General features: G+C 42.3%; 1 protein-coding gene across 4 annotated transcripts in view; it reads left to right on the top strand.

The window, feature by feature from the left end:
- UIMC1 (ubiquitin interaction motif containing 1) overlaps positions 1 to 18,578 on the top strand; it is a 93,236-nt gene that overhangs the window by 66,460 nt on the left and 8,198 nt on the right. For 2 of the 4 annotated variants that reach the window (XM_060765619.2, XM_060765617.2), the window contains exons 9-11: positions 116 to 281; positions 11,681 to 11,759; positions 15,093 to 15,222. In XM_060765619.2, the coding sequence (XP_060621602.2) occupies positions 116 to 281; positions 11,681 to 11,759; positions 15,093 to 15,222 (375 nt within the window). Of the gene's footprint in view, positions 1 to 115; positions 282 to 11,680; positions 11,768 to 15,092; positions 15,223 to 18,578 lie in introns of those variants that run through there. The other 2 variants (XM_060765620.2, XR_009630787.2) reach the window with 2 other exon arrangements.

Here is an 18,578-nt window from a genome sequence, read left to right on the forward strand (position 1 = left end):
AAAGTGCAGAGCTTGGGGAGGGCCAGAAACTGCAGGAGTCCAAAGAAGCTCAATTGAACATGAAGAATTAAGGCTCAAGAAAACCACTTGGCTAATCAATTAACCCCTTTCTCAGGCAGATGCAGAGGAAGATGTTGCAGAGAGCAAGTCTGTCCAGACTCCACCATCAGAAGATCCCATGTCATGTCCTCTTTGCGATCGCAGATTCCCCATTTCAGAAATTGAGCTACATGCCATGAATTGTAATGGGCCAGGAGGAGATGCAAATGAAGATGCTCCAGGTTTGCTATACCTGTTCTTAACTGCTCCTTGTTGTGGTGGTGGTTAACCCAGTTCAAGGCCCGATCTCTGTGTTCGTCTTTTCAGTTACAGCATTAGTTACAACTAGCCTATATGGAGAAAGGACTAGTGTTGTAGTGGTTGGAGTGTTGGACTAGGACTCTGGGAGACCAGGATTCAAATCCCATGCCATCCGTGGAAACTCACTGGGTGACCTTGGGCAATTCATACTCTATCAGCCTCAGGGGAAGGCAATGACCAACTCCCTCTAAAAAGTCTTGCAAACATTGTGACAGAGTCCCTCTAAACCAGAAACTACCTGAAGACATACAAAAATTATGTCAATGTGAAGAACAACCAATGGTAAAAACCTTAAAAGCATAGCATTTTAAAATCTAAAAATTAAAAGGGGGGCGTGTGTTATTGAATATGATGCCTTGCCCTGAAATACCATGCTCAAATTGCCTGCATCCTGAGAATCTTGTGTCTATTTTGTGAGATTAGAGGTATGCACGTACCCTAGAAGCTGGCAGGATGGAGAACAGCCTCCTAATTTCTGCTGAAATTACCTGCAACCCCCATTCTCTCACTACCCCTGCGGTGGTGGGAAGAGTTTGTCCTTATGATTTATGTGACACAGTCTCTGTCAGATTAAGTCATATCATTCACATTAGTGGACCAGGTTTGATTGGCTGCTGTTTCTCCTCCTCTGCTCACATTTGGCTCCAGACCCACTAAAACTCTTCCCCATCACATCTGCTGAAAATTCTTGCCCATGGCTTTGATTGACACCCCCTTCATCTGAGGCTGAAGCAAAAGTGCTACCCTCAAGGCCTTTTCTAAGTGGTCTTGGGTTGCTTGTTGCCCTAAACTTGATTTGCTTGTTACGAAGTACAGTAGAGTTGCACTTATTCAACATTAATGGGCCAGCAGAACGTTGGATAAGCGAAAATGTTGAATAATAAGGAGGGATTAAGGAAAAGCCTATTAAACATCAGATTACGTTATGATTTTACAAATTAAGCACCAAAACGTCATGTTTTACAACAAACTGACAGGAAAAGCAGTTCAATACATGGTAACATTATGTAGTAATTACTGTATTTACGCATTTACACTAAAACATCACAATGTATTGAAACAGCTGTGGATCTGGGCGGGAGGCAGACTGCATTGGATAATACAGAATGTTGGATGAGCGAAGGTTGGATAAGTGAGACTTTACTGTACATGCAAAACACTTAAAAGATTATTCTTGTGCATATGTTCTCATCTGTTAGTCGCATTGTATTCAGTACAGTTAGTTGCTCCATAGGAAGATTGTTAAGAACTACAGCCTTGGATTCTTTCTATGCTGAGGAAGAGCCCTTTGAAAGAGAAGTTCCACACATATATCATCTTTGTGTGGCTGCTGTAATCTTTCCACCTGCAAAATGCTAGAAAAAACTCTCAGCTATCCCAGGAGATACAGCTTTGGGCAGACTGAGTATGCACCTATAAGGGATCTATGCTAACACTGATTAGCAAGAATGTCGCTCTGCCCCCCCCCCCCCCCAACATACTGAGTTTGTATTGAGATATTACAGTAAATCAAATGAAGGGCACTGCTAATATAGTGCCTGGCTTCCCTTTTGTTTAGGTAGGAAAAGAGCACCATATCAAGTACTGAGGACAACATTCGAAATACTTCATAAGCCAGAGGACTGTTGCCAATTTGCATTTTTAATGGTATATGATTAATGTAATTGGCATATCTTCTTTTTCTTTGTGGAATAACATTGTCAAGCAAAGCTACAATGAATTATTAGCAGCCATTATTCCTGTTCTAAAATTGTTGCCCTCACACATGGAAAACTTGACGTAGACTTTGACAAATCATAGTCTATTGAATTAGAAACCATGAAAGTTCAATGTAGCGAATCTGAGCCATGTTTTACATTAATTCCTTTGTGAGGGCTTTGGCGTTTAAATTCTTTTGACATTGGTTCCTTAGACTTCTCTTTGTGGTGCATTGAGAACTGGTAACTTGATGATGACAATAAGAGTTTATTTAAATAAGGAAATATCTGCTTGTTTGTCTATACTGTTGAAGAATTTTGTATGTGTTTTATTATGTTATTGATACATGCATTTATGCACTGCTTACAACAATGTTCAGTGTTATGTACACAGTGGAAATAATTTTGAGCCAGATACCATAGCTTTTCTATGGGGCTGTCATATCTTGCAACCTTCCTAGCTGCTACTTCCATTAAGGCTGAGAGTAAAGATAACGTCTTAATTCTTTTTTAAATAAAAAAACCTTCATATAAATAATGTTTAACTGTACCATGTTTTGAATGCTCTAGGCTGCCTTGGATCTGCATAGAGAAAAAGGTGGGATATAAATCAAATAAATACACGGTTGTTGGATCCTTTACACAGTATTCATAACTACCTTAAACAAGTTTTAACACCTTAGGACAGTCTGGGAGTGAGGTGTCCTTTTGTAGCAAGCATGACCTTTGCCACCAGGCAGGTATGTTTTAGCCACATCACAAGGACCATGGCTAAATCATAACAGATGACCAATAGCATAGAAATGGTCCATTTGCATTTCGTGAGCTCTGATAGATTGCTTCATTTTAGCTTGACAGTTTAAGGCTGGGAAAAGGTATGTACCTGGGAATGGAATAAAGGAGTAAATTTCCTTTTAGCAGCCTGCCTGCTCTTGTAGATGTTAGGGTGAAAGGTGGTCACATCTGAACATTGCAATTTCTTTTGTTTACTTCTGCATCATGTAAACCCTGAGAATTCATCTCCCATGGGTTTTGCCTGGGATTGAACCCCAACTCAGTGTCACCAACTACTCAGATGTAGAGTGTTGGTAATGGCACAGTCTAGCATGGTACTTTCCCTTTCTGCAAAGAAACACTGGAAGGTGCTTTGTGATATAGGCCACCATCTTAATAATTTACCACTACTAACACATATCTTACAACAATGACATGTGTCAGATTTTGGTACCAAGTGAAGGTTTGGTGTGCCTGGAATTACAGCCAGTTCCACGTCAGAACAGGTTTCCTGCCAGGCTGAAAAGATATTTATTTATTTATTTATTTATTTATTTATTTACTTCATTTGTATACCGCCATTCTCAGCCCTAAGGCGACTCATAGCGGTTTACAACAAGCAAAAACAAGGCGAACAATCAAGGCAAAAATTCAATGCGGCATCAACAAGGTACTTAAAAACAGTTAACACAGAAAAAAATTAAACAATTTAACAGTAATAAACATTCAGTGGCGTCTCATAACTAGAATCATGATCCAAACTCGTCAGTCGTAGTTCCATTTCCTGAAATTCATTGCACTGCTTATTCAAACGCCTGTTCAAATAACCAGGTTTTCACTTTCCTCCGGAATAACATCAATGAGGGGGCCAATCTGATGTCCGTGGGAAGGGCGTTCCACAGCCGAGGGGCCACCACTGAGAAGGCCCTGTCTCTCGTCCCCGCCAGCCGCGCCTGTGTTGCAGGCGGGATTGAGAGCAGGGCCTCCCCGGAAGATCTCAAAGTCCTAGTGGGTTCGTAGGTGGAGATGCCATCGGATAGGTAACTTGGGCCAGAACCGTTTAGGGCTTTATAGGCCAAAGCCAGCACTTTGAATTGGGCCCGGTAGCAAATTGGTAGCCAATGGAGCTGGCGCAACAGAGGGGTTGTATGCTCCCTGTGTGCTGCCCCTGTTAGTATCATGGCTGTCACACGCTGGACCAATTGAAGCTTCCGAGCCGTCTTCAATGGCAACCCCACGTAGAGAGCGTTGCAGTAGTCTAAACGGGATGTAACAAGAGCGTGGACTACCGTGGCCAAGTCAGACTTCCCAAGGTACGGGCGCAGCTGGCGCACAAGCTTTAACTGTGTGAATGCTCCCCTGGTCACCGCTGAAACCTGGGGTTCCAGGCTCAGTGGTGAATCCAGGATCACACCCAAGCTGCGAACCTGCGTCTTCAGGGGGAGTGCGACCCCATCCAGCACAGGTTGTAACCCTATACCCTGTTCGGCCTTGCGACTGACCAGGAGTAACTCTGTCTTGTCTGGATTCAGTTTCAATTTGTTCGCCCTCATCCAGACCGTCACAGCGGCCAGACACCGGTTCAGGACCTGGACAGCCTCCTTAGTAGCAGGTGGAAAGGAGTGACAGAGTTGGACATCATCCGCGTAGAGATGACACCGCACTCTGAAACTCCGGATGATCTCTCCCAGCGGCTTCATGTAGATGTTAAACAGCATGGGAGGACAGTATTGAACCCTGAGGAACCCCACAAGACAAAGGTTGTGGGGTTGAACAGGTGTCTCCCAATAACACCTTCTGAGACCGACCCTCCAGGAATGACTGGAGCCACTGCAAAACAGTACCTCCAAGACCCATTCCCGCGAGGTGTCCCAGAAGGATACCGTGGTCAACGGTATCGAAGGCTGCTGAGAAGTCCAGCAGCAAGATAACTAGGACACTCTCATAATTCCATATTTAATCAGTATCTGCAAAACCAAAACTTGTTGTAACAAGCTTTAATGGTGTTTTCTGAAAGTCTGGTGTTGTGTATCCCAGAATTTCAGTAGTTTCTTCAGAACTGTGTTTCTGTTTTGCCACCCTCTGATCAGGGCATCAGGGCAGTGTGGAGAGGAGCTAAAGCTCTGCACTTCATTCTCTTTCTTGATCTTCTCCAAGGAGACTGCTGTAGTTCTCTCTTAGTGTTGGCTTAAGGGTCAGTGATCCACTGTCAGGACTTCTTAATTGGATTTACTCTGAAGGTCTGTGGTACTATAAACTCTAACTGTTTTTAGTGTTTTCAGTTACAAAGGAACCTCTGTGACTTGCGTGATGACTGTTCTCTTAGTGCCTACGGTAAATTTGCTGGCTTTTGTTTGAGCTAGTAACCTGAAGGTACTATTTCACTTTGAATGATTCTTAGCAACATCAGCCACCCCACACCACTCCCATGCAGTTGTCTCTCTTTATGTGTGCAAATGCTGTGGCTGGAAGTGTCCGTGGAGCTTATATATTCAGTCTGTTGACTCATGGTGACACATCTCTCCCCTAAATACAAGACTGACTGGAGTCTGTATTCCAGGAAAACAGATATAATTCTGTGGGCATTATTGTAACATGTCACACCTGAAAACAAACTAGGAAGCAAATGGCCAAGCAGTACATGAGGATGGTCCATCTGGGAGCACTCTCTATGCCTGGACAAACTGTTGTTTTGAGAAGGAGCTAGTTCACAGGCAAGTACTTATAGGGTCCGCTGGAGCTCTTGCTGACCTATTGTTATCAGATCCCTGTTGAGCTAACAGTAGCAGAAGCCATTGAAATCCACAAGCATGTGGACAATTTCAACAGAAAAGGAGGAAACCATGAAAATGAACAAAATCTGGCTACCAGTATTAAAGAACTCTAAAGTTACAACAGCAAAACAACAGAGAGGAAACAATCTGGGATATCTAATCACCTCTCAACAAAAGATTGCCCCAGGCACTTCCAGGCCATCAAATGCTAATCAAGGTGGTCAGTTGAAACATTCACACCTAGCTCCAACAGACAAGAGTCCTTTGTCCCACCCTGGCCATTCCACAGATATATAAACCCATTTTCCTAGTTCCAACAGACCTCACTACCTCTGAGGATGCTTGCCATAGGCGAAACGTCAGGAGAGAATGCCTCTAGAACATGGCCATATAGCCCGAAAAAACCTATAATAACCCAGTAGCAGTAAAATCTATGATGGCCATGCAATGCAGAAGTTATCTTCTCCAGATGGTACCATGAGGAGGAAATAGGTGGCAGTTCACCATATGGTGAACTCCAGCAGAGTGACCCAAGTACTTTTTCTCTCTGTACTAGAAGTCTGTTCTTGCACAGAGAGGAAACTAGTTGGGCCACTCTGCTGGAGTTCACCATATGGTTTTTTCCTTGGTCCCTTGAACAGCTATCGGCCAGAATACCTAAGTGACGAGTGCTTTAGTTTATCTTTTAGGCTGTTACCTTCCAGAGCCATACTTTGTGTCCATGTTCATTCATTCAGTAACCATATTGCTAAAGCCACCAATCTCACACTAGGTCAAGATTTGAGATGTGCCTCCCTCCCCTCAGGTACCCAGTGACATACTCATCAGTTCTCTGAGCTGCAGTCATGTTGCTGCCGATGCTGTTTTAAAAAAAGCAACACCCAGAGAAGCGTCACTGGTGCAGCATAAAAATAATAGAACTGGCATTGAGAAAAGCTTTATCATTTCTTAAAAGGGCCAGTGTATAAATCTTTCCATTGATAAGGTAAGGCACACAAAAAGAATAACATGGATGGTAAATTGGAAAACATTATCATAAGGGATGGGGAGGGAGGCCCTGTGTAAAGCAATCTATTCTGTTCAGGGTTATTTTCCCAAATGAAGGCTTGGATGTTTGTTGTATCTGTGAATGATGAACAAAGAGACACTTTTGACAAGTCTGGCATGGCAGCACTCTAAAACCATTCTGGGGTTTGCTGGCTTGCCCTTTGAGAGGTATTGCCATGGAGGTTTCCAGCACTTCTCCTGTGTTGTTGTTCATTCGTTCAGTCGTCTCCGACTCTTCGTGACCTCATGGACCAGCCCACGCCAGAGCTCCCTGTCGGCCGTTACCACCCCCAGCTCCCTCAAGGTCAGTCCAGTCACTTCAAGGATGCCATCCATCCATCTTGCCCTTGGTCGGCCCCTCTTCCTTTTGCCTTCCACTTTCCCCAGCATAATTGTCTTCTCTAGGCTTTCCTGTCTCCTCATGATGTGGCCAAAGTACTTCAACTTTGTCTCTAGTATCTTTCCCTCCAGTGAGCTGTCGGGTTTTATTTCCTGGAGGATGGACTGGTTGGATCTTCTCGCAGTCCAAGGCACTCTCAGAACTTTCCTCCAACACCACAGCTCAAAAGCATCGATCTTCCTTCGCTCAGCCTTCCCTAAGGTCCAGCTCTCACATCCGTAGGTTACTACAGGGAATACCATGGCTTTGACTAGGCGGATCTTTGTTGCCAGTCTGATGTCTCTACTCTTTACTATTTTATCGAGACTGGACATTGCTCTCCTCCCAAGAAGTAAGCGTCTTCTGATTTCCTGGCCACAGTCTGCATCTGCAGTAATCTTTGCACCTAGAAATACAAAATCTGTCATGGCCTCCACGGTTTCTCCCTCTATTTTCCAGTTGTCAATCATTCTTGTTGCCATAATCTTGGTTTTTTTGACGTTTAGCTGCAACCCGGCTTTTGCGCTTTCTTTTTTCACCTTGATTAGAAGGCTCCTCAGCTCCTCCTCGCTTTCGGCCATCAGAGTGGTGTCATCTGCATATCTGAGGTTGTTAATGTTTCTTCCAGCAATTTTCACCCCAGCTTTGCATTCATCCAGCCCCGCACATTGCATGATGTGTTCTGCATACAAGTTAAAAAGGTTGGGTGAGAGTATGCAGCCTTGCCGTACGCCTTTCCCAATCTTGAACCAGTCTGTTGTTCCGTGGTCAGTTCTGACTGTTGCGACTTGGTCCTTGTACAGATTCCTCAGGAGAGAGACAAGGTGGCTTGGTATGCCCATCCCACCAAGAACTTGCCACAATTTATTATGATCCACACAGTCAAAGGCTTTAGAATAGTCAATGAAGCAGAAGTAGATGTTTTTCTGAAACTCCCTGCCTTTCTCCATTATCCAGCGGATATTGGCAATCTGGTCTCTCGTTCCTCTACCTTTTCTAAACCCAGCTTGAACATCTGGCAACTCTCGCTCCATGTATTGCTGGAGTCTTCCTTGCAGGATCTTGAGCATTACCTTACTGGCATGAGAAATAAGGGCCACTGTACGGAAGTTGGAGCAGTCTTTCGCATTTCCCTTTTTTGGTATGGGGATATAAGTTGATTTTTTCCAGTCTGATGGCCATTCTTGTGTTTTCCATATTTGCTGGCAAATGGCATGCATCACCTTGACAGCATCATCTTTTAAGATTTTAAACAGTTCAGCTGGGATCCCGTCGTCTCCTGCTGCCTTGTTGTTAGCAATGCTTTTTAAGGCCCATTCAACCTCACTCCTCAGGATGTCTGGTTCTAATTCATTCACCACACCGTCAAAACTATCCTCAATATTATTATCCTTCCTATACAGATCTTCTGTATAGTCTCGCCACCTTCTCTTGATCTCTTCAGCTTCTGTTAGGTCCCTGCCATCTTTGTTTTTTATCATACCAATTTTTGCCTGAAATTTACCTCCAATGTTTCTAATTTTCTGGAAGAGGTCTCTTGTCCTTCCTATTCTGTTGTCTTCTTCCACTTCCATGCATTGCTTATTTAAAAATAGTTCCTTATCTCTTCTGGCTAACCTCTGGAATTGCGCATTTAACTGGGCATATCTCCCCTTATCCCTGTTTCCTTTTGCAAAGCACTACTTCTCCTGTAGTGCTTTGCAATAGAAATGGGAATGCAGGAAGGAATATCTGAGAAACTAGGAATGGACATTATGCGGTGTTTCTTGATTTGTGTGCAAAATAGCACATCACTTTCTCCCCTCTCTGGGTATACAGGATACAAAAATTAACTGAAAGTGGCTACAGAAGGCCTTGTCATGTTTGATGTGTCTCTCATTCCTCTAGTTCTAAAAATATGATGGCCATTTTTAAAAAAATGAATTAGTTCTTGGGAATTTTTTGAGCTATGCAAAAAGAAATACTGGGGAGCCATGTTCTGCCCCTCCTCAAGTAATCAGTGGCAAGTTTCCTTAAACTCCCAGGTCATGTCAGTAAGGATGGGGGGAAATGCCCAATTCTACGATGTAACAAAATCGGAGGTGATACCTAGTGAGCAGGAGAATGTGAATTTATTTACTGACAGGAAAAATTCAAAGCTTAATACAATTTCAATTCAGTTGCAATGAACATGTATGATCTTGCCCAGCATGTTTTGAAGGAAGATGCTGTTCCTTTTGTATGGATGATTGAGAGGCAGAAATGCCTTGTTTTCTCATTTTTGTTCTAAGAAAAGATCTAAGTTTCTCTTAAGGAGATTTCTTCACTTCCAGCTCTCTCCTTGTTCTAGGTGTACTGTTTCTGTTGGAGGTAAGCTCTGCTGGCACAATAGTGTGGGTGGGACAGTGGAGATCAGCTTTTGGAATCAGAACTGTCCAAACTGCCTGTGATGGGCTAAGCCTGTTGTTGACACCATTCTACCTTTTTCTGTTGCTTCTCTTGGCGTTACAGCTGTAGGTCTTTCCTGGCATTTTTGTAATGCCAGTCCCAAAGGTTTCTAGCAGACTTGCTGTGCCAGATGTGTTCTCTTCTCCTGGAAAAAAATAGCACTGATTAACACCTGAGCTGTGCACAAGGTACTCTGAGCGCGACTGTTACAGGAATATTAACAACTGTGTACTAGCTTGGAGACCTGCTCTGCTTTAGCTGCAGACAGGCTTGTTAAAAAGCCTTTGGGGAGTGTCAAGTGACTCAAGGATTAACAGCAGGGCATTGAAGCCTCTTGCACCCAAGTCATTGAATTCGATCCAGTCCAGGCTTACAGAAACACAAGCTGTCTACTTTTAGTGACAGGTCAACACCTCTGAGAATGTGCAAGTGTGTCGCTCCATTCTTGCTGGCATCCGGACGTCCTGCCATCCTCAGCAATGATAAAGTTCAGTCCAGAGAGCAGACATACTATATACTGGTCATTGCAGCATGTAAACTAGCTGATCAACCCGGCTTTTATAGTAACTACAAGCTAATGGGGACAAAGGAACTATGGAGCCAAAATATATGCTTCAAGGCCCAGACTGTGCTGGCACTGATAAGGCATCTTTCTATTCTGAACTCTGTGGGTGCCCACTTTACAGCAGATGTTGCGCAAACAATAACCATTTTATAGTGCCTATAACACTGATTCAGACCTTTCTCCTAATGAGGGTATTGAGCACCGGAAGATCTGATACCAGGCTGTAAAATGTTCTAATACACTGTCCCCTCCGCTAGATTGCCCAAGAGTGCATAAAGCGACATCTGTTTCTGTGTTTGAAACCCTAGCACCCTGGTGGAAATGGCTGAGCATATCTGATATGTTCCCCAAGTAGCAATAGCTGGTAGCCTGTCAACAGGAATATGTTGAAAGGAATCCAACTGTACAAAACAAACACTTAAATATAATCCTTGTGTCACTGTTTGGTGAAAAGAGCTGAGGGTAGCTAGTTGAGTGTACTGGCATAGATGACTTATTTCATTGACATCATCCCTAATTCTAATTGGAAAAAGAGGAGACAGGTTTTGTGAGAGATTGTGTATATGCATGTATACTTAAGTGCTGCACAAAGATTGCCATCATTACCATTTATTTACCTTGCAAGTATGTTTGTACTCCTTGAAATGTCAAAGAAAAGGTTCGTACTATGTGGCTAGAAGATGTGGAACTTGGACATAACATCTTTCAAATAGAGGATACATCTTCTGTTAAAAAACAAAAAGAAATATGCATATATTACCATAATCTCCCAATAAATTCTCATGGCTTTTTTCTCTCTTGTTGACGTCTCCTCTTTCTCTTCTCAGGTGCTTGCCAAGAGACTCCAAAGTCTCCCAAAAGCCATTATTTCACTTAGAGTAGATTATTGTCTCAATTTAATACATACAAATGTATTTATGTAGAAATTGGACATTTTGGAATGCTGCTATAATTTTTTAATGGCCAAAGTACGACTGTTCCCGCTTTGCTCCTGAGATTGCCATACATTGTAGACAAAGGCATTAGAATAGTTTCCAATTTTACTGTTTGAGATTATTCATTCCTCCCAAATCTAATTGAGCCAAAAATCATTGTATGCCTAAGGATTTGATGCTAATTTCTAGGTCATGTGGATTTCGAATATATAATAGCCCTATTGTCTTCAAGATTTTCATATTGGTTGCCACTTAGGAAGGGAAGTTCAGTGAGCAAGCTGTTCTAAAACAGCAGGCATTTAGTTTTGTATTTTAGGATTCCAAGAGAAGCCATGTGAAGGTTGAAAGTAAGCTGTGGAATCTATATTTTAGCTTATTGACAAAAACAAAAAATGTCTTCATGTCAGCTCAGACAAGTAAATCCAAAATGCTACTTTCATTAGATTTTTTTTGTTATGTTGTCTTACAAGGACAGAAGACTTTAGTGAATACTCTTTCTGACTGGAAATTTAACAACCGTCTTTCTCACAGTAGGAAAGGCAATGCCATTATATACTAGACCTCTTCTCACTTTTCCCACTGTGATGTCCCTGAACAAACTGGTCCAGCTTGGACAGGAGGGATTTGAAAATGTATTATGAAACAAATATTGCCTGTTTTGACAAGCCTCCTAAGATTTTTAAGAAGAGAGGACAAGCAACTATTCTGTTCTTGTTTTGAAGTGATGACCCGACAACGGAGAGAAGCCAAGAGTAAAACTGCCATTTTGAAAGAAACACCGAAATCTCTAGACATTGACAAGTAAGTAGGTATGCTGCCCTTTTACAACATCTTTCCTTCTCAAGTGTGAATATTTCTTGAGGGCTATCTGAGGATATTTCTTTTATTTAACAATGTCTCTCCCTTCATTAAAGTACATGCCTCCACCATGCTTCCCTTTTGTATCTGAGAGGCATCCTATTTTATTTATTTATTTATTTATTTATTTACGACATTTCTACCCCGCGTTTCTCCATCCCGGAGGGGATTCAAGGGGGCTTACACACAGGCAACTATTTGATACCATGAAACAATACAATTAAAATAAGCATTTAGCTAGAATTCTAAAATATATTAAAATAATTAAAATCATTTAAGACAATATCTTCACAATTAATCACATATTCCTCAAGTGTAATCCAAGCCATTCTAATAGTCATTTCACATCATTCCATATCTATCTATTGCACAAGTTCACCAAAGGCTTGGTCACAGAGCCATGTTTTCACTCTCTATGAAGGGAAAACCTATCTAACTCTTATACCCTTTTCTGATGAACTTCAAATTTGTCTTGGAAAGCACTGGCTCAGTTATGGTTTAGGTAGGGTTGGGGGACCTCGGACTCTGGGTGATGCATCTGTGCTGTAGAATTAATGCAGTTTGACATCACTCCAACTACTATGGCTCAGTGCTATGGAATCATAGGAATTGTAGTTTGGTGAGGCCCCAGCACTCTTTGGCAGAGAAGGCCTTTTAAAACTACACATCCCAGGATTTTATAGCATTGAGCTATGGCAATTAAAGTGCTGCCAAACTGTATTCATTCAAACCAGGGTGTAGATGTACCCTGGTTTCCTATTCTCGAAGATTTAAATAACCACCGCTAAGACTCAGTTCTTGGAAGGCCAGTGTGGTGTAATGATTTGAGCTTTGGGCTACAACTATGGAGATCATGGTTCCATCCTTTAGACTTGCCTGTGCCTAGTAGATTGAGACCCATGAGATCTTCTCTAAAATTGAATTTGCCTCTCAGACTGAAAGCTCCCCACATTTGCTTTAAAGGGCTTTTGAGGAGCCACCAGATCTACCAGATTGAAGAAAGGAAAGTTCTAGTCCATTGCATTTTCCAAATCTCTCAACCTCTCCCAGGAATCTCCGTTGGTATCTCAGGGGATGCAATATTTTATCCATTAAAACTGTTTGGTGAAGATAAGGATTTATTTATATATTTATATATTTACTATATTTATATCCTCTTCTTTTCCCAAAGGGGACTCAGAGAGGCTTACACTTTGGCACAATTTGATGCCACAGATTCAACAATATACAAACAATGCATTGTATGAACAATAAAAACAAATAAAACATATAAATACCATAATTGGTGCTTAATCTTCATAATCCTGCCATTATTTCTGTTTCTCTCTAAAATGTCGAGGGGCAAATTCTGAACATTGTTTTGGTCCCTTCCAGGACCTTTTAAGTGCCACATACCCCACCACTGAATTTAGATGGCAGACGGAAAAAACAGAGAGATCCTAATTTGCTGGCTAATTACAAAGGCACAAACTGTTACAATCTATTTAAATCAAGCAACATTTGGGCTTTAAATGTATTTGCCCCCCTCCCCAACTGCTGCCAAAATTTCATAGAGTGGTTTTCAGAGATCTTTTGTGTGACTGCAACTCATGGATCATATATTTCCCATCCCAGCATTACAGGCTGATAAAATGTTCAGACTGGGATAATATATATGCATGTTTCTACCAGTCATTGATTTAACCAGAAAGTGATCTGCAATATAGTATATACTGAATGTATCTGTAATATGTTATGAGTCTATATCACTGGAAATTGTGTTTGCATGACTCAAAGTAGATACATTTTGACTAGGCACAAAAACCATGTCGACTGGGTCAGTGGCATCCTTTGCCATTGTGGTTTGTATGATTCATCTGAGTTGTGTTTCCTTTCTCCTCTCTTGCCTCTTCCACTGCTATTTTAGTCCCTTCCATGTTAGGTAGGAGAAGATTGCACACCGCTGGTGCTTGTATTCTATTTCATTTCACCAACCTGCTTCTTTGTGATGGTCGTGTGCGGTTCTGAATTGCTCTGAGTTTTAAATGTAGAATGATGATCTATAACAGTGGCCAACAAGCAAAGCTCTGTAGGGATAGAAAAGCATGCCTACAAAGCATGGGCAGCCTTTGTCTCCATACCCTGCAACAACAGATCAAGGCAAGTGCCAAGCAACAAAACTTTGAGCTGTGCCAAGTTACCTTAGGGCTGTAGACAAAACCTGAAAGCAGGCAGCCATTGAAAGAGTGGGCTGGGTTTGAATGCGCATCTGTCTGTCTCTGTCAGACAGACACTGTGATGGAGAAAGCTGGCAAGGATGTTACCTGTAGTGATGGCGTTGATGAAATTAGACTTTGATCAGATGGAGCTGATTTTGTTTAATCTTTCTCATAGCCATCCCTCCTTCTCCTTCTCCTCCTCTTCCCACCCACACAGCATCATAAGAAAAGATCTGACAGTGAAAATCCCTGCCATGGAAATAAATTTGCTGTTACAAACACTGGATGGCAACATCACTAATGGAATTAGGCTAATTATAGAGAGGACAGCTTCTGTTTAGACACATTATCTCCGTAATCAGCAGTGACTAGGAAGAAAATATGGAAAAAGTACTGCAGGAATGCAACACAGAGGGGGCTCTTGAGGCTCATTCTGGATGCAACGAAATGGTGGGGGATGTCAGATCTGTCTAGGTCAGGTCTCACAGTCAAAAGGTTGCATCCAGTTCCACTTTTGATCTCTTGCCCTCCTGAGCATATCTGAGGCTTTCCTTAATGGGCAGAGTCTAATCTGGTGTGTACATAACTGTCCTGGCTGAAGTGAAGCTGGAGCTGGGAGAGGCTGGCTATTCTGCCAAACTCTCTGGCACCAAGTACCAGTTTGGTGCTGCTTCTCAATGTTATATATGGAGATGTTGCCCTGGCAGACTCAGAAAAACATATCTCTGGTTTGATACACTTGGTTTGGAGTTTTGGGCAAATTGGAACTCACTTTTTCAAAAACACAACACTTCATTTCAGTTGACAGGTTTTTTTATGTCTGATGGGAAGTGGGCATTGTCAGAGAAGCTGATTTCATTACTATCCCACTGTTGCAGCAGCAGGACACAGAAAAGCAAATGGGGGAAATGCTGCTAATCAGCTCCTTCTTTTGCTTGGCATTGGGCCAGTTTTATTAGTCACCCTGCTATGCAAATGCAGTTCCCGGCAACGAACTTTCACTATAGAACACCTTGGAGAAGCAGAAGTATTTCAGGTAGAGTGAATGTGCTTCCCTCTCTCTCTTCTGGCCTGGCAGGTGTGAGAAGTGTTATATCTGTAAGTCTCTGGTGCCTTGGAAAGCATATCAGAGACATGTTGATGGCTGCCTTCAGAGTCAGAACACCAGTGGAGCTCAGGAGGGCCGGACACGGTTGCGACGAGGAAAGGTAAGGTAGATTCTTTCATAAAGCTACAGAAAAGCCAGATAACACTTGCATGGCCTGACCAGCGAGGTTATTCCTGTCTCAGGGCATGCCGTTTTTTAAAAGGGAAATTGTGAGCTTCCTTGGACTGAACCCAACTGGTATGCCTTTTAAGTCTGAGGAAGGGGACATCTGGTCATGGTCATTCTGATGTTTGAGGTCTCCCAACTCCAATTAGCTTCAGCAGGAATAATAATAATCTGTTGTTGTTGTTCATTCGTTCAGTCGTCTCCGACTCTTCGTGACCTCATGGACCAGCCCACGCCAGAGCTCCCTGTCGGCCGTCACCACCCCCAGCTCCTTCAAGGTCAGTCCAGTCACTTCAAGGATGCCATCCATCCATCTTGCCCTTGGTCGGCCCCTTTTCCTTTTGCCTTCCACTTTCCCCAGCATAATTGTCTTCTCTAGGCTTTGCTGTCTCCTCCTGATGTGGCCAAAGTACTTCAACTTTGTCTCTAGTATCCTTCCCTCCAGTGAGCAGCCGGGCTTTATTTCCTGGAGGATGGACTGGTTGGATCTTCTCGTAGTCCAAGGCACTCTCAGAACTTTCCTCCAACACCACAGCTCAAAAGCATCGATCTTCCTTCGCTCAGCCTTCCCTAAGGTCCAGCTCTCACATCCGTAGGTGACTACAGGGAATACCATGGCTTTGACTAGGTGGATCTTTGTTGCCAGTGTGATGTCTCTACTCTTTACGATTTTATCGAGACCGGACATTGCTCTCCTCCCAAGAAGTAAGCGTCTTCTGATTTCCTGGCTACAGTCTGCATCTGCAGTAATCTTTGCGCCTAGAAATACAAAGTCTGTCACGGCCTCCACATTTTCTCCCTCTATTTCCCAGTTGTCAATCATTCTTGTTGCCATAATCTTGGTTTTTTTTATGTTTAGCTGCAACCCGGCTTTTGCGCTTTCTTTTTTCACCTTGATTAGAAGGCTCCTCAGCTCCTCCTCGCTTTCGGCCATCAGAGTGGTGTCATCTGCATATCTGAGGTTGTTAATGTTTCTTCCAGCAATTTTTACCCCAGCTTTGCATTCATCAAGCCCCGCACATCGCATGATGTGTTCTGCATACAAGTTAAAAAGGTTGGGTGAGAGGATGCAGCCTTGCCGTATGCCTTTCCCAATCTTGAACCAGTCTGTTGTTCCGTGGTCAGTTCTGACTGTTGCTACTTGGTCCTTGTACAGATTCCTCAGGAGAGAGACAAGGTGGCTTGGTATGCCCATCCCACCAAGAACTTGCAACGATTTATTATGATCCACACAGTCAAAGGCTTTAGAATAGTCAATGAAGCAGAAATAGATGTTTTTCTGAAACTCCCTGCCTTTCTCCATTATCCAGCGGATATTGGCAATCTGGTCTCTCGTTCCTCTGCCTTTTCTAAACCCACCTTGAACATCTGGCAACTCTCGCTCCATGTAATAATAATCTATATAAATAAAAATGTAATGTTCGTTTGTGGAATTAACAGAACTAAAAAATCACTGGACGAATTGACACCAAATTGGGACACAAGACACCTAACAACCCAGTGTATGTCCTTCACTCAAAAAATTGATTTTGTCATTTTGGAGTTGTAGTTCCTGGGATTTATAGTTCACCTACAATCAGAGAGCATTCTGGACCCCACCAACGATGGAATTGAACCAAACTTGGCACACCGTTCTCCCATGATCAACAGAAAATACTGGAAGGGTTTGGTGGGCAGTGTCCTTTGGTTTTGGAGTTGTAGTTCACCTCCATCCAGAGAGCACTGTGGACTCAAGCAATGATGGATCTGGACCAAACTCTACAAGAATATTCAGTATGCCCAAATGTGAACACTGGTGGAGTTTGTGAACACTGGTGGAAAATAGAATCTTGACATTTGGGAGTTGTAGTTGCTGGGATTTATAGTTCACCTACAATCACAGAGAATTCTGAACCCCACCAGCAATAGAATTGTGCCAAACCTCCCACACAAAACCCCCATGTGGGCCACAGCAACGCGTGACAGGGGACGGCTAATAATAATAATAATACTTTAATTATAGCCTGTCCTATTTCCCAAAAAGGATTCGGGGTGGCTTACAACAAAATAAACACAGTGGCAAACATTCAATGCCAAGGATAAGATATAACAAAAACAAGCTCAATAAAAATGATAAAAGCATTTATTTATTTATTTATTTATTTATTTATTTATTTATTTATTTAAAACTTTTATATGCCGATCTTTTCTAACCTCCGTAGCGGGACAAGACATAATACAATCCACACAATTGTAACATATTAAATCCTTAAAATCTATTAACATTTGACTAACTGTATTGGAATTTATTTCGTATCAAATAAATAAAATGAAGGTAGATGTTCAACAACTAGGTGAGGGTGCATATTTGTCCCCCTCATCTCCCATAGCCTAAAGTGCATACATGTGTTTTTAAAAGCTTTTTAAATGGGAGAAGGGAGGGGAGCAGGAGGGAGGGAGTTCCAGGGGCAGGAAGAAATCATGGAGAAGGCTCTCTCTCTTATTCCCACCAGCTGTGCTTGAGATGGGGTGGGACCAAGAGAAGTGCTTGTCCTGGTTTGTAAAAGGAGATGTGGTAGACCAGTGAACTTGGAGCCTGGAGGGCCACAGTTTTCCCAGGCCCCGATCCAAATGATACAGCACTGGATGGATGACATGATCTTATGGGTCTTCTGTTTGGAAGTAACACCCCAAAAGATCACCTTGGCTATTGATTTGATATCCATGACCAATTCCTGCCCATATGATTGTATTATCCAGAGTTAGCATTCAATTGTGGGACCAACTACTGTGCATAAAAAATAAACAAGCAAATTAAAAACAAAATACATATCCAAATGCAGTACTTTACTGTTTGGTGTATCAGCAAGAAATTATGAGCTAGGATTATATGACTAGCCAGGAGAAAAAGTGAATTTCTGTAAACCACAGAAGTAAACCTTTTGAATATCCCACCAGCTGCTTAACAGCTGTTCTTCCATGAGTTGTTCCCTTGAGAACAACTTTTCCAAGCTCTGGTAGAGTTTCTATCTCTTCAAACTAATCTTTGTTTCAGGATTGTGCACCTAAAATGAAAGGTTGAATTATCATTCATTTTGAATTCTTGGCATAGAATGAGAAGGAATATAACATCTAAGTGTTGACTGTTGTAATCTCTGTCCAGGCCCCTGGTTCTATTTTGACTTGGCATTACCTGATAAGTATTTTTTCTACATACACAAGGGTTGAAACCTTGATAAAATGTATACCTCAAAAGTCTTTGCTTCAAAAATCAAATTTCATCACACCCACAATACACACGTTGTTGTGTTT

Source organism: Anolis sagrei, chromosome 2, assembly GCF_037176765.1.
Source record: "Anolis sagrei isolate rAnoSag1 chromosome 2, rAnoSag1.mat, whole genome shotgun sequence".
In the NCBI taxonomy this organism is placed as follows: Eukaryota; Metazoa; Chordata; class Lepidosauria; order Squamata; family Dactyloidae; genus Anolis; species Anolis sagrei.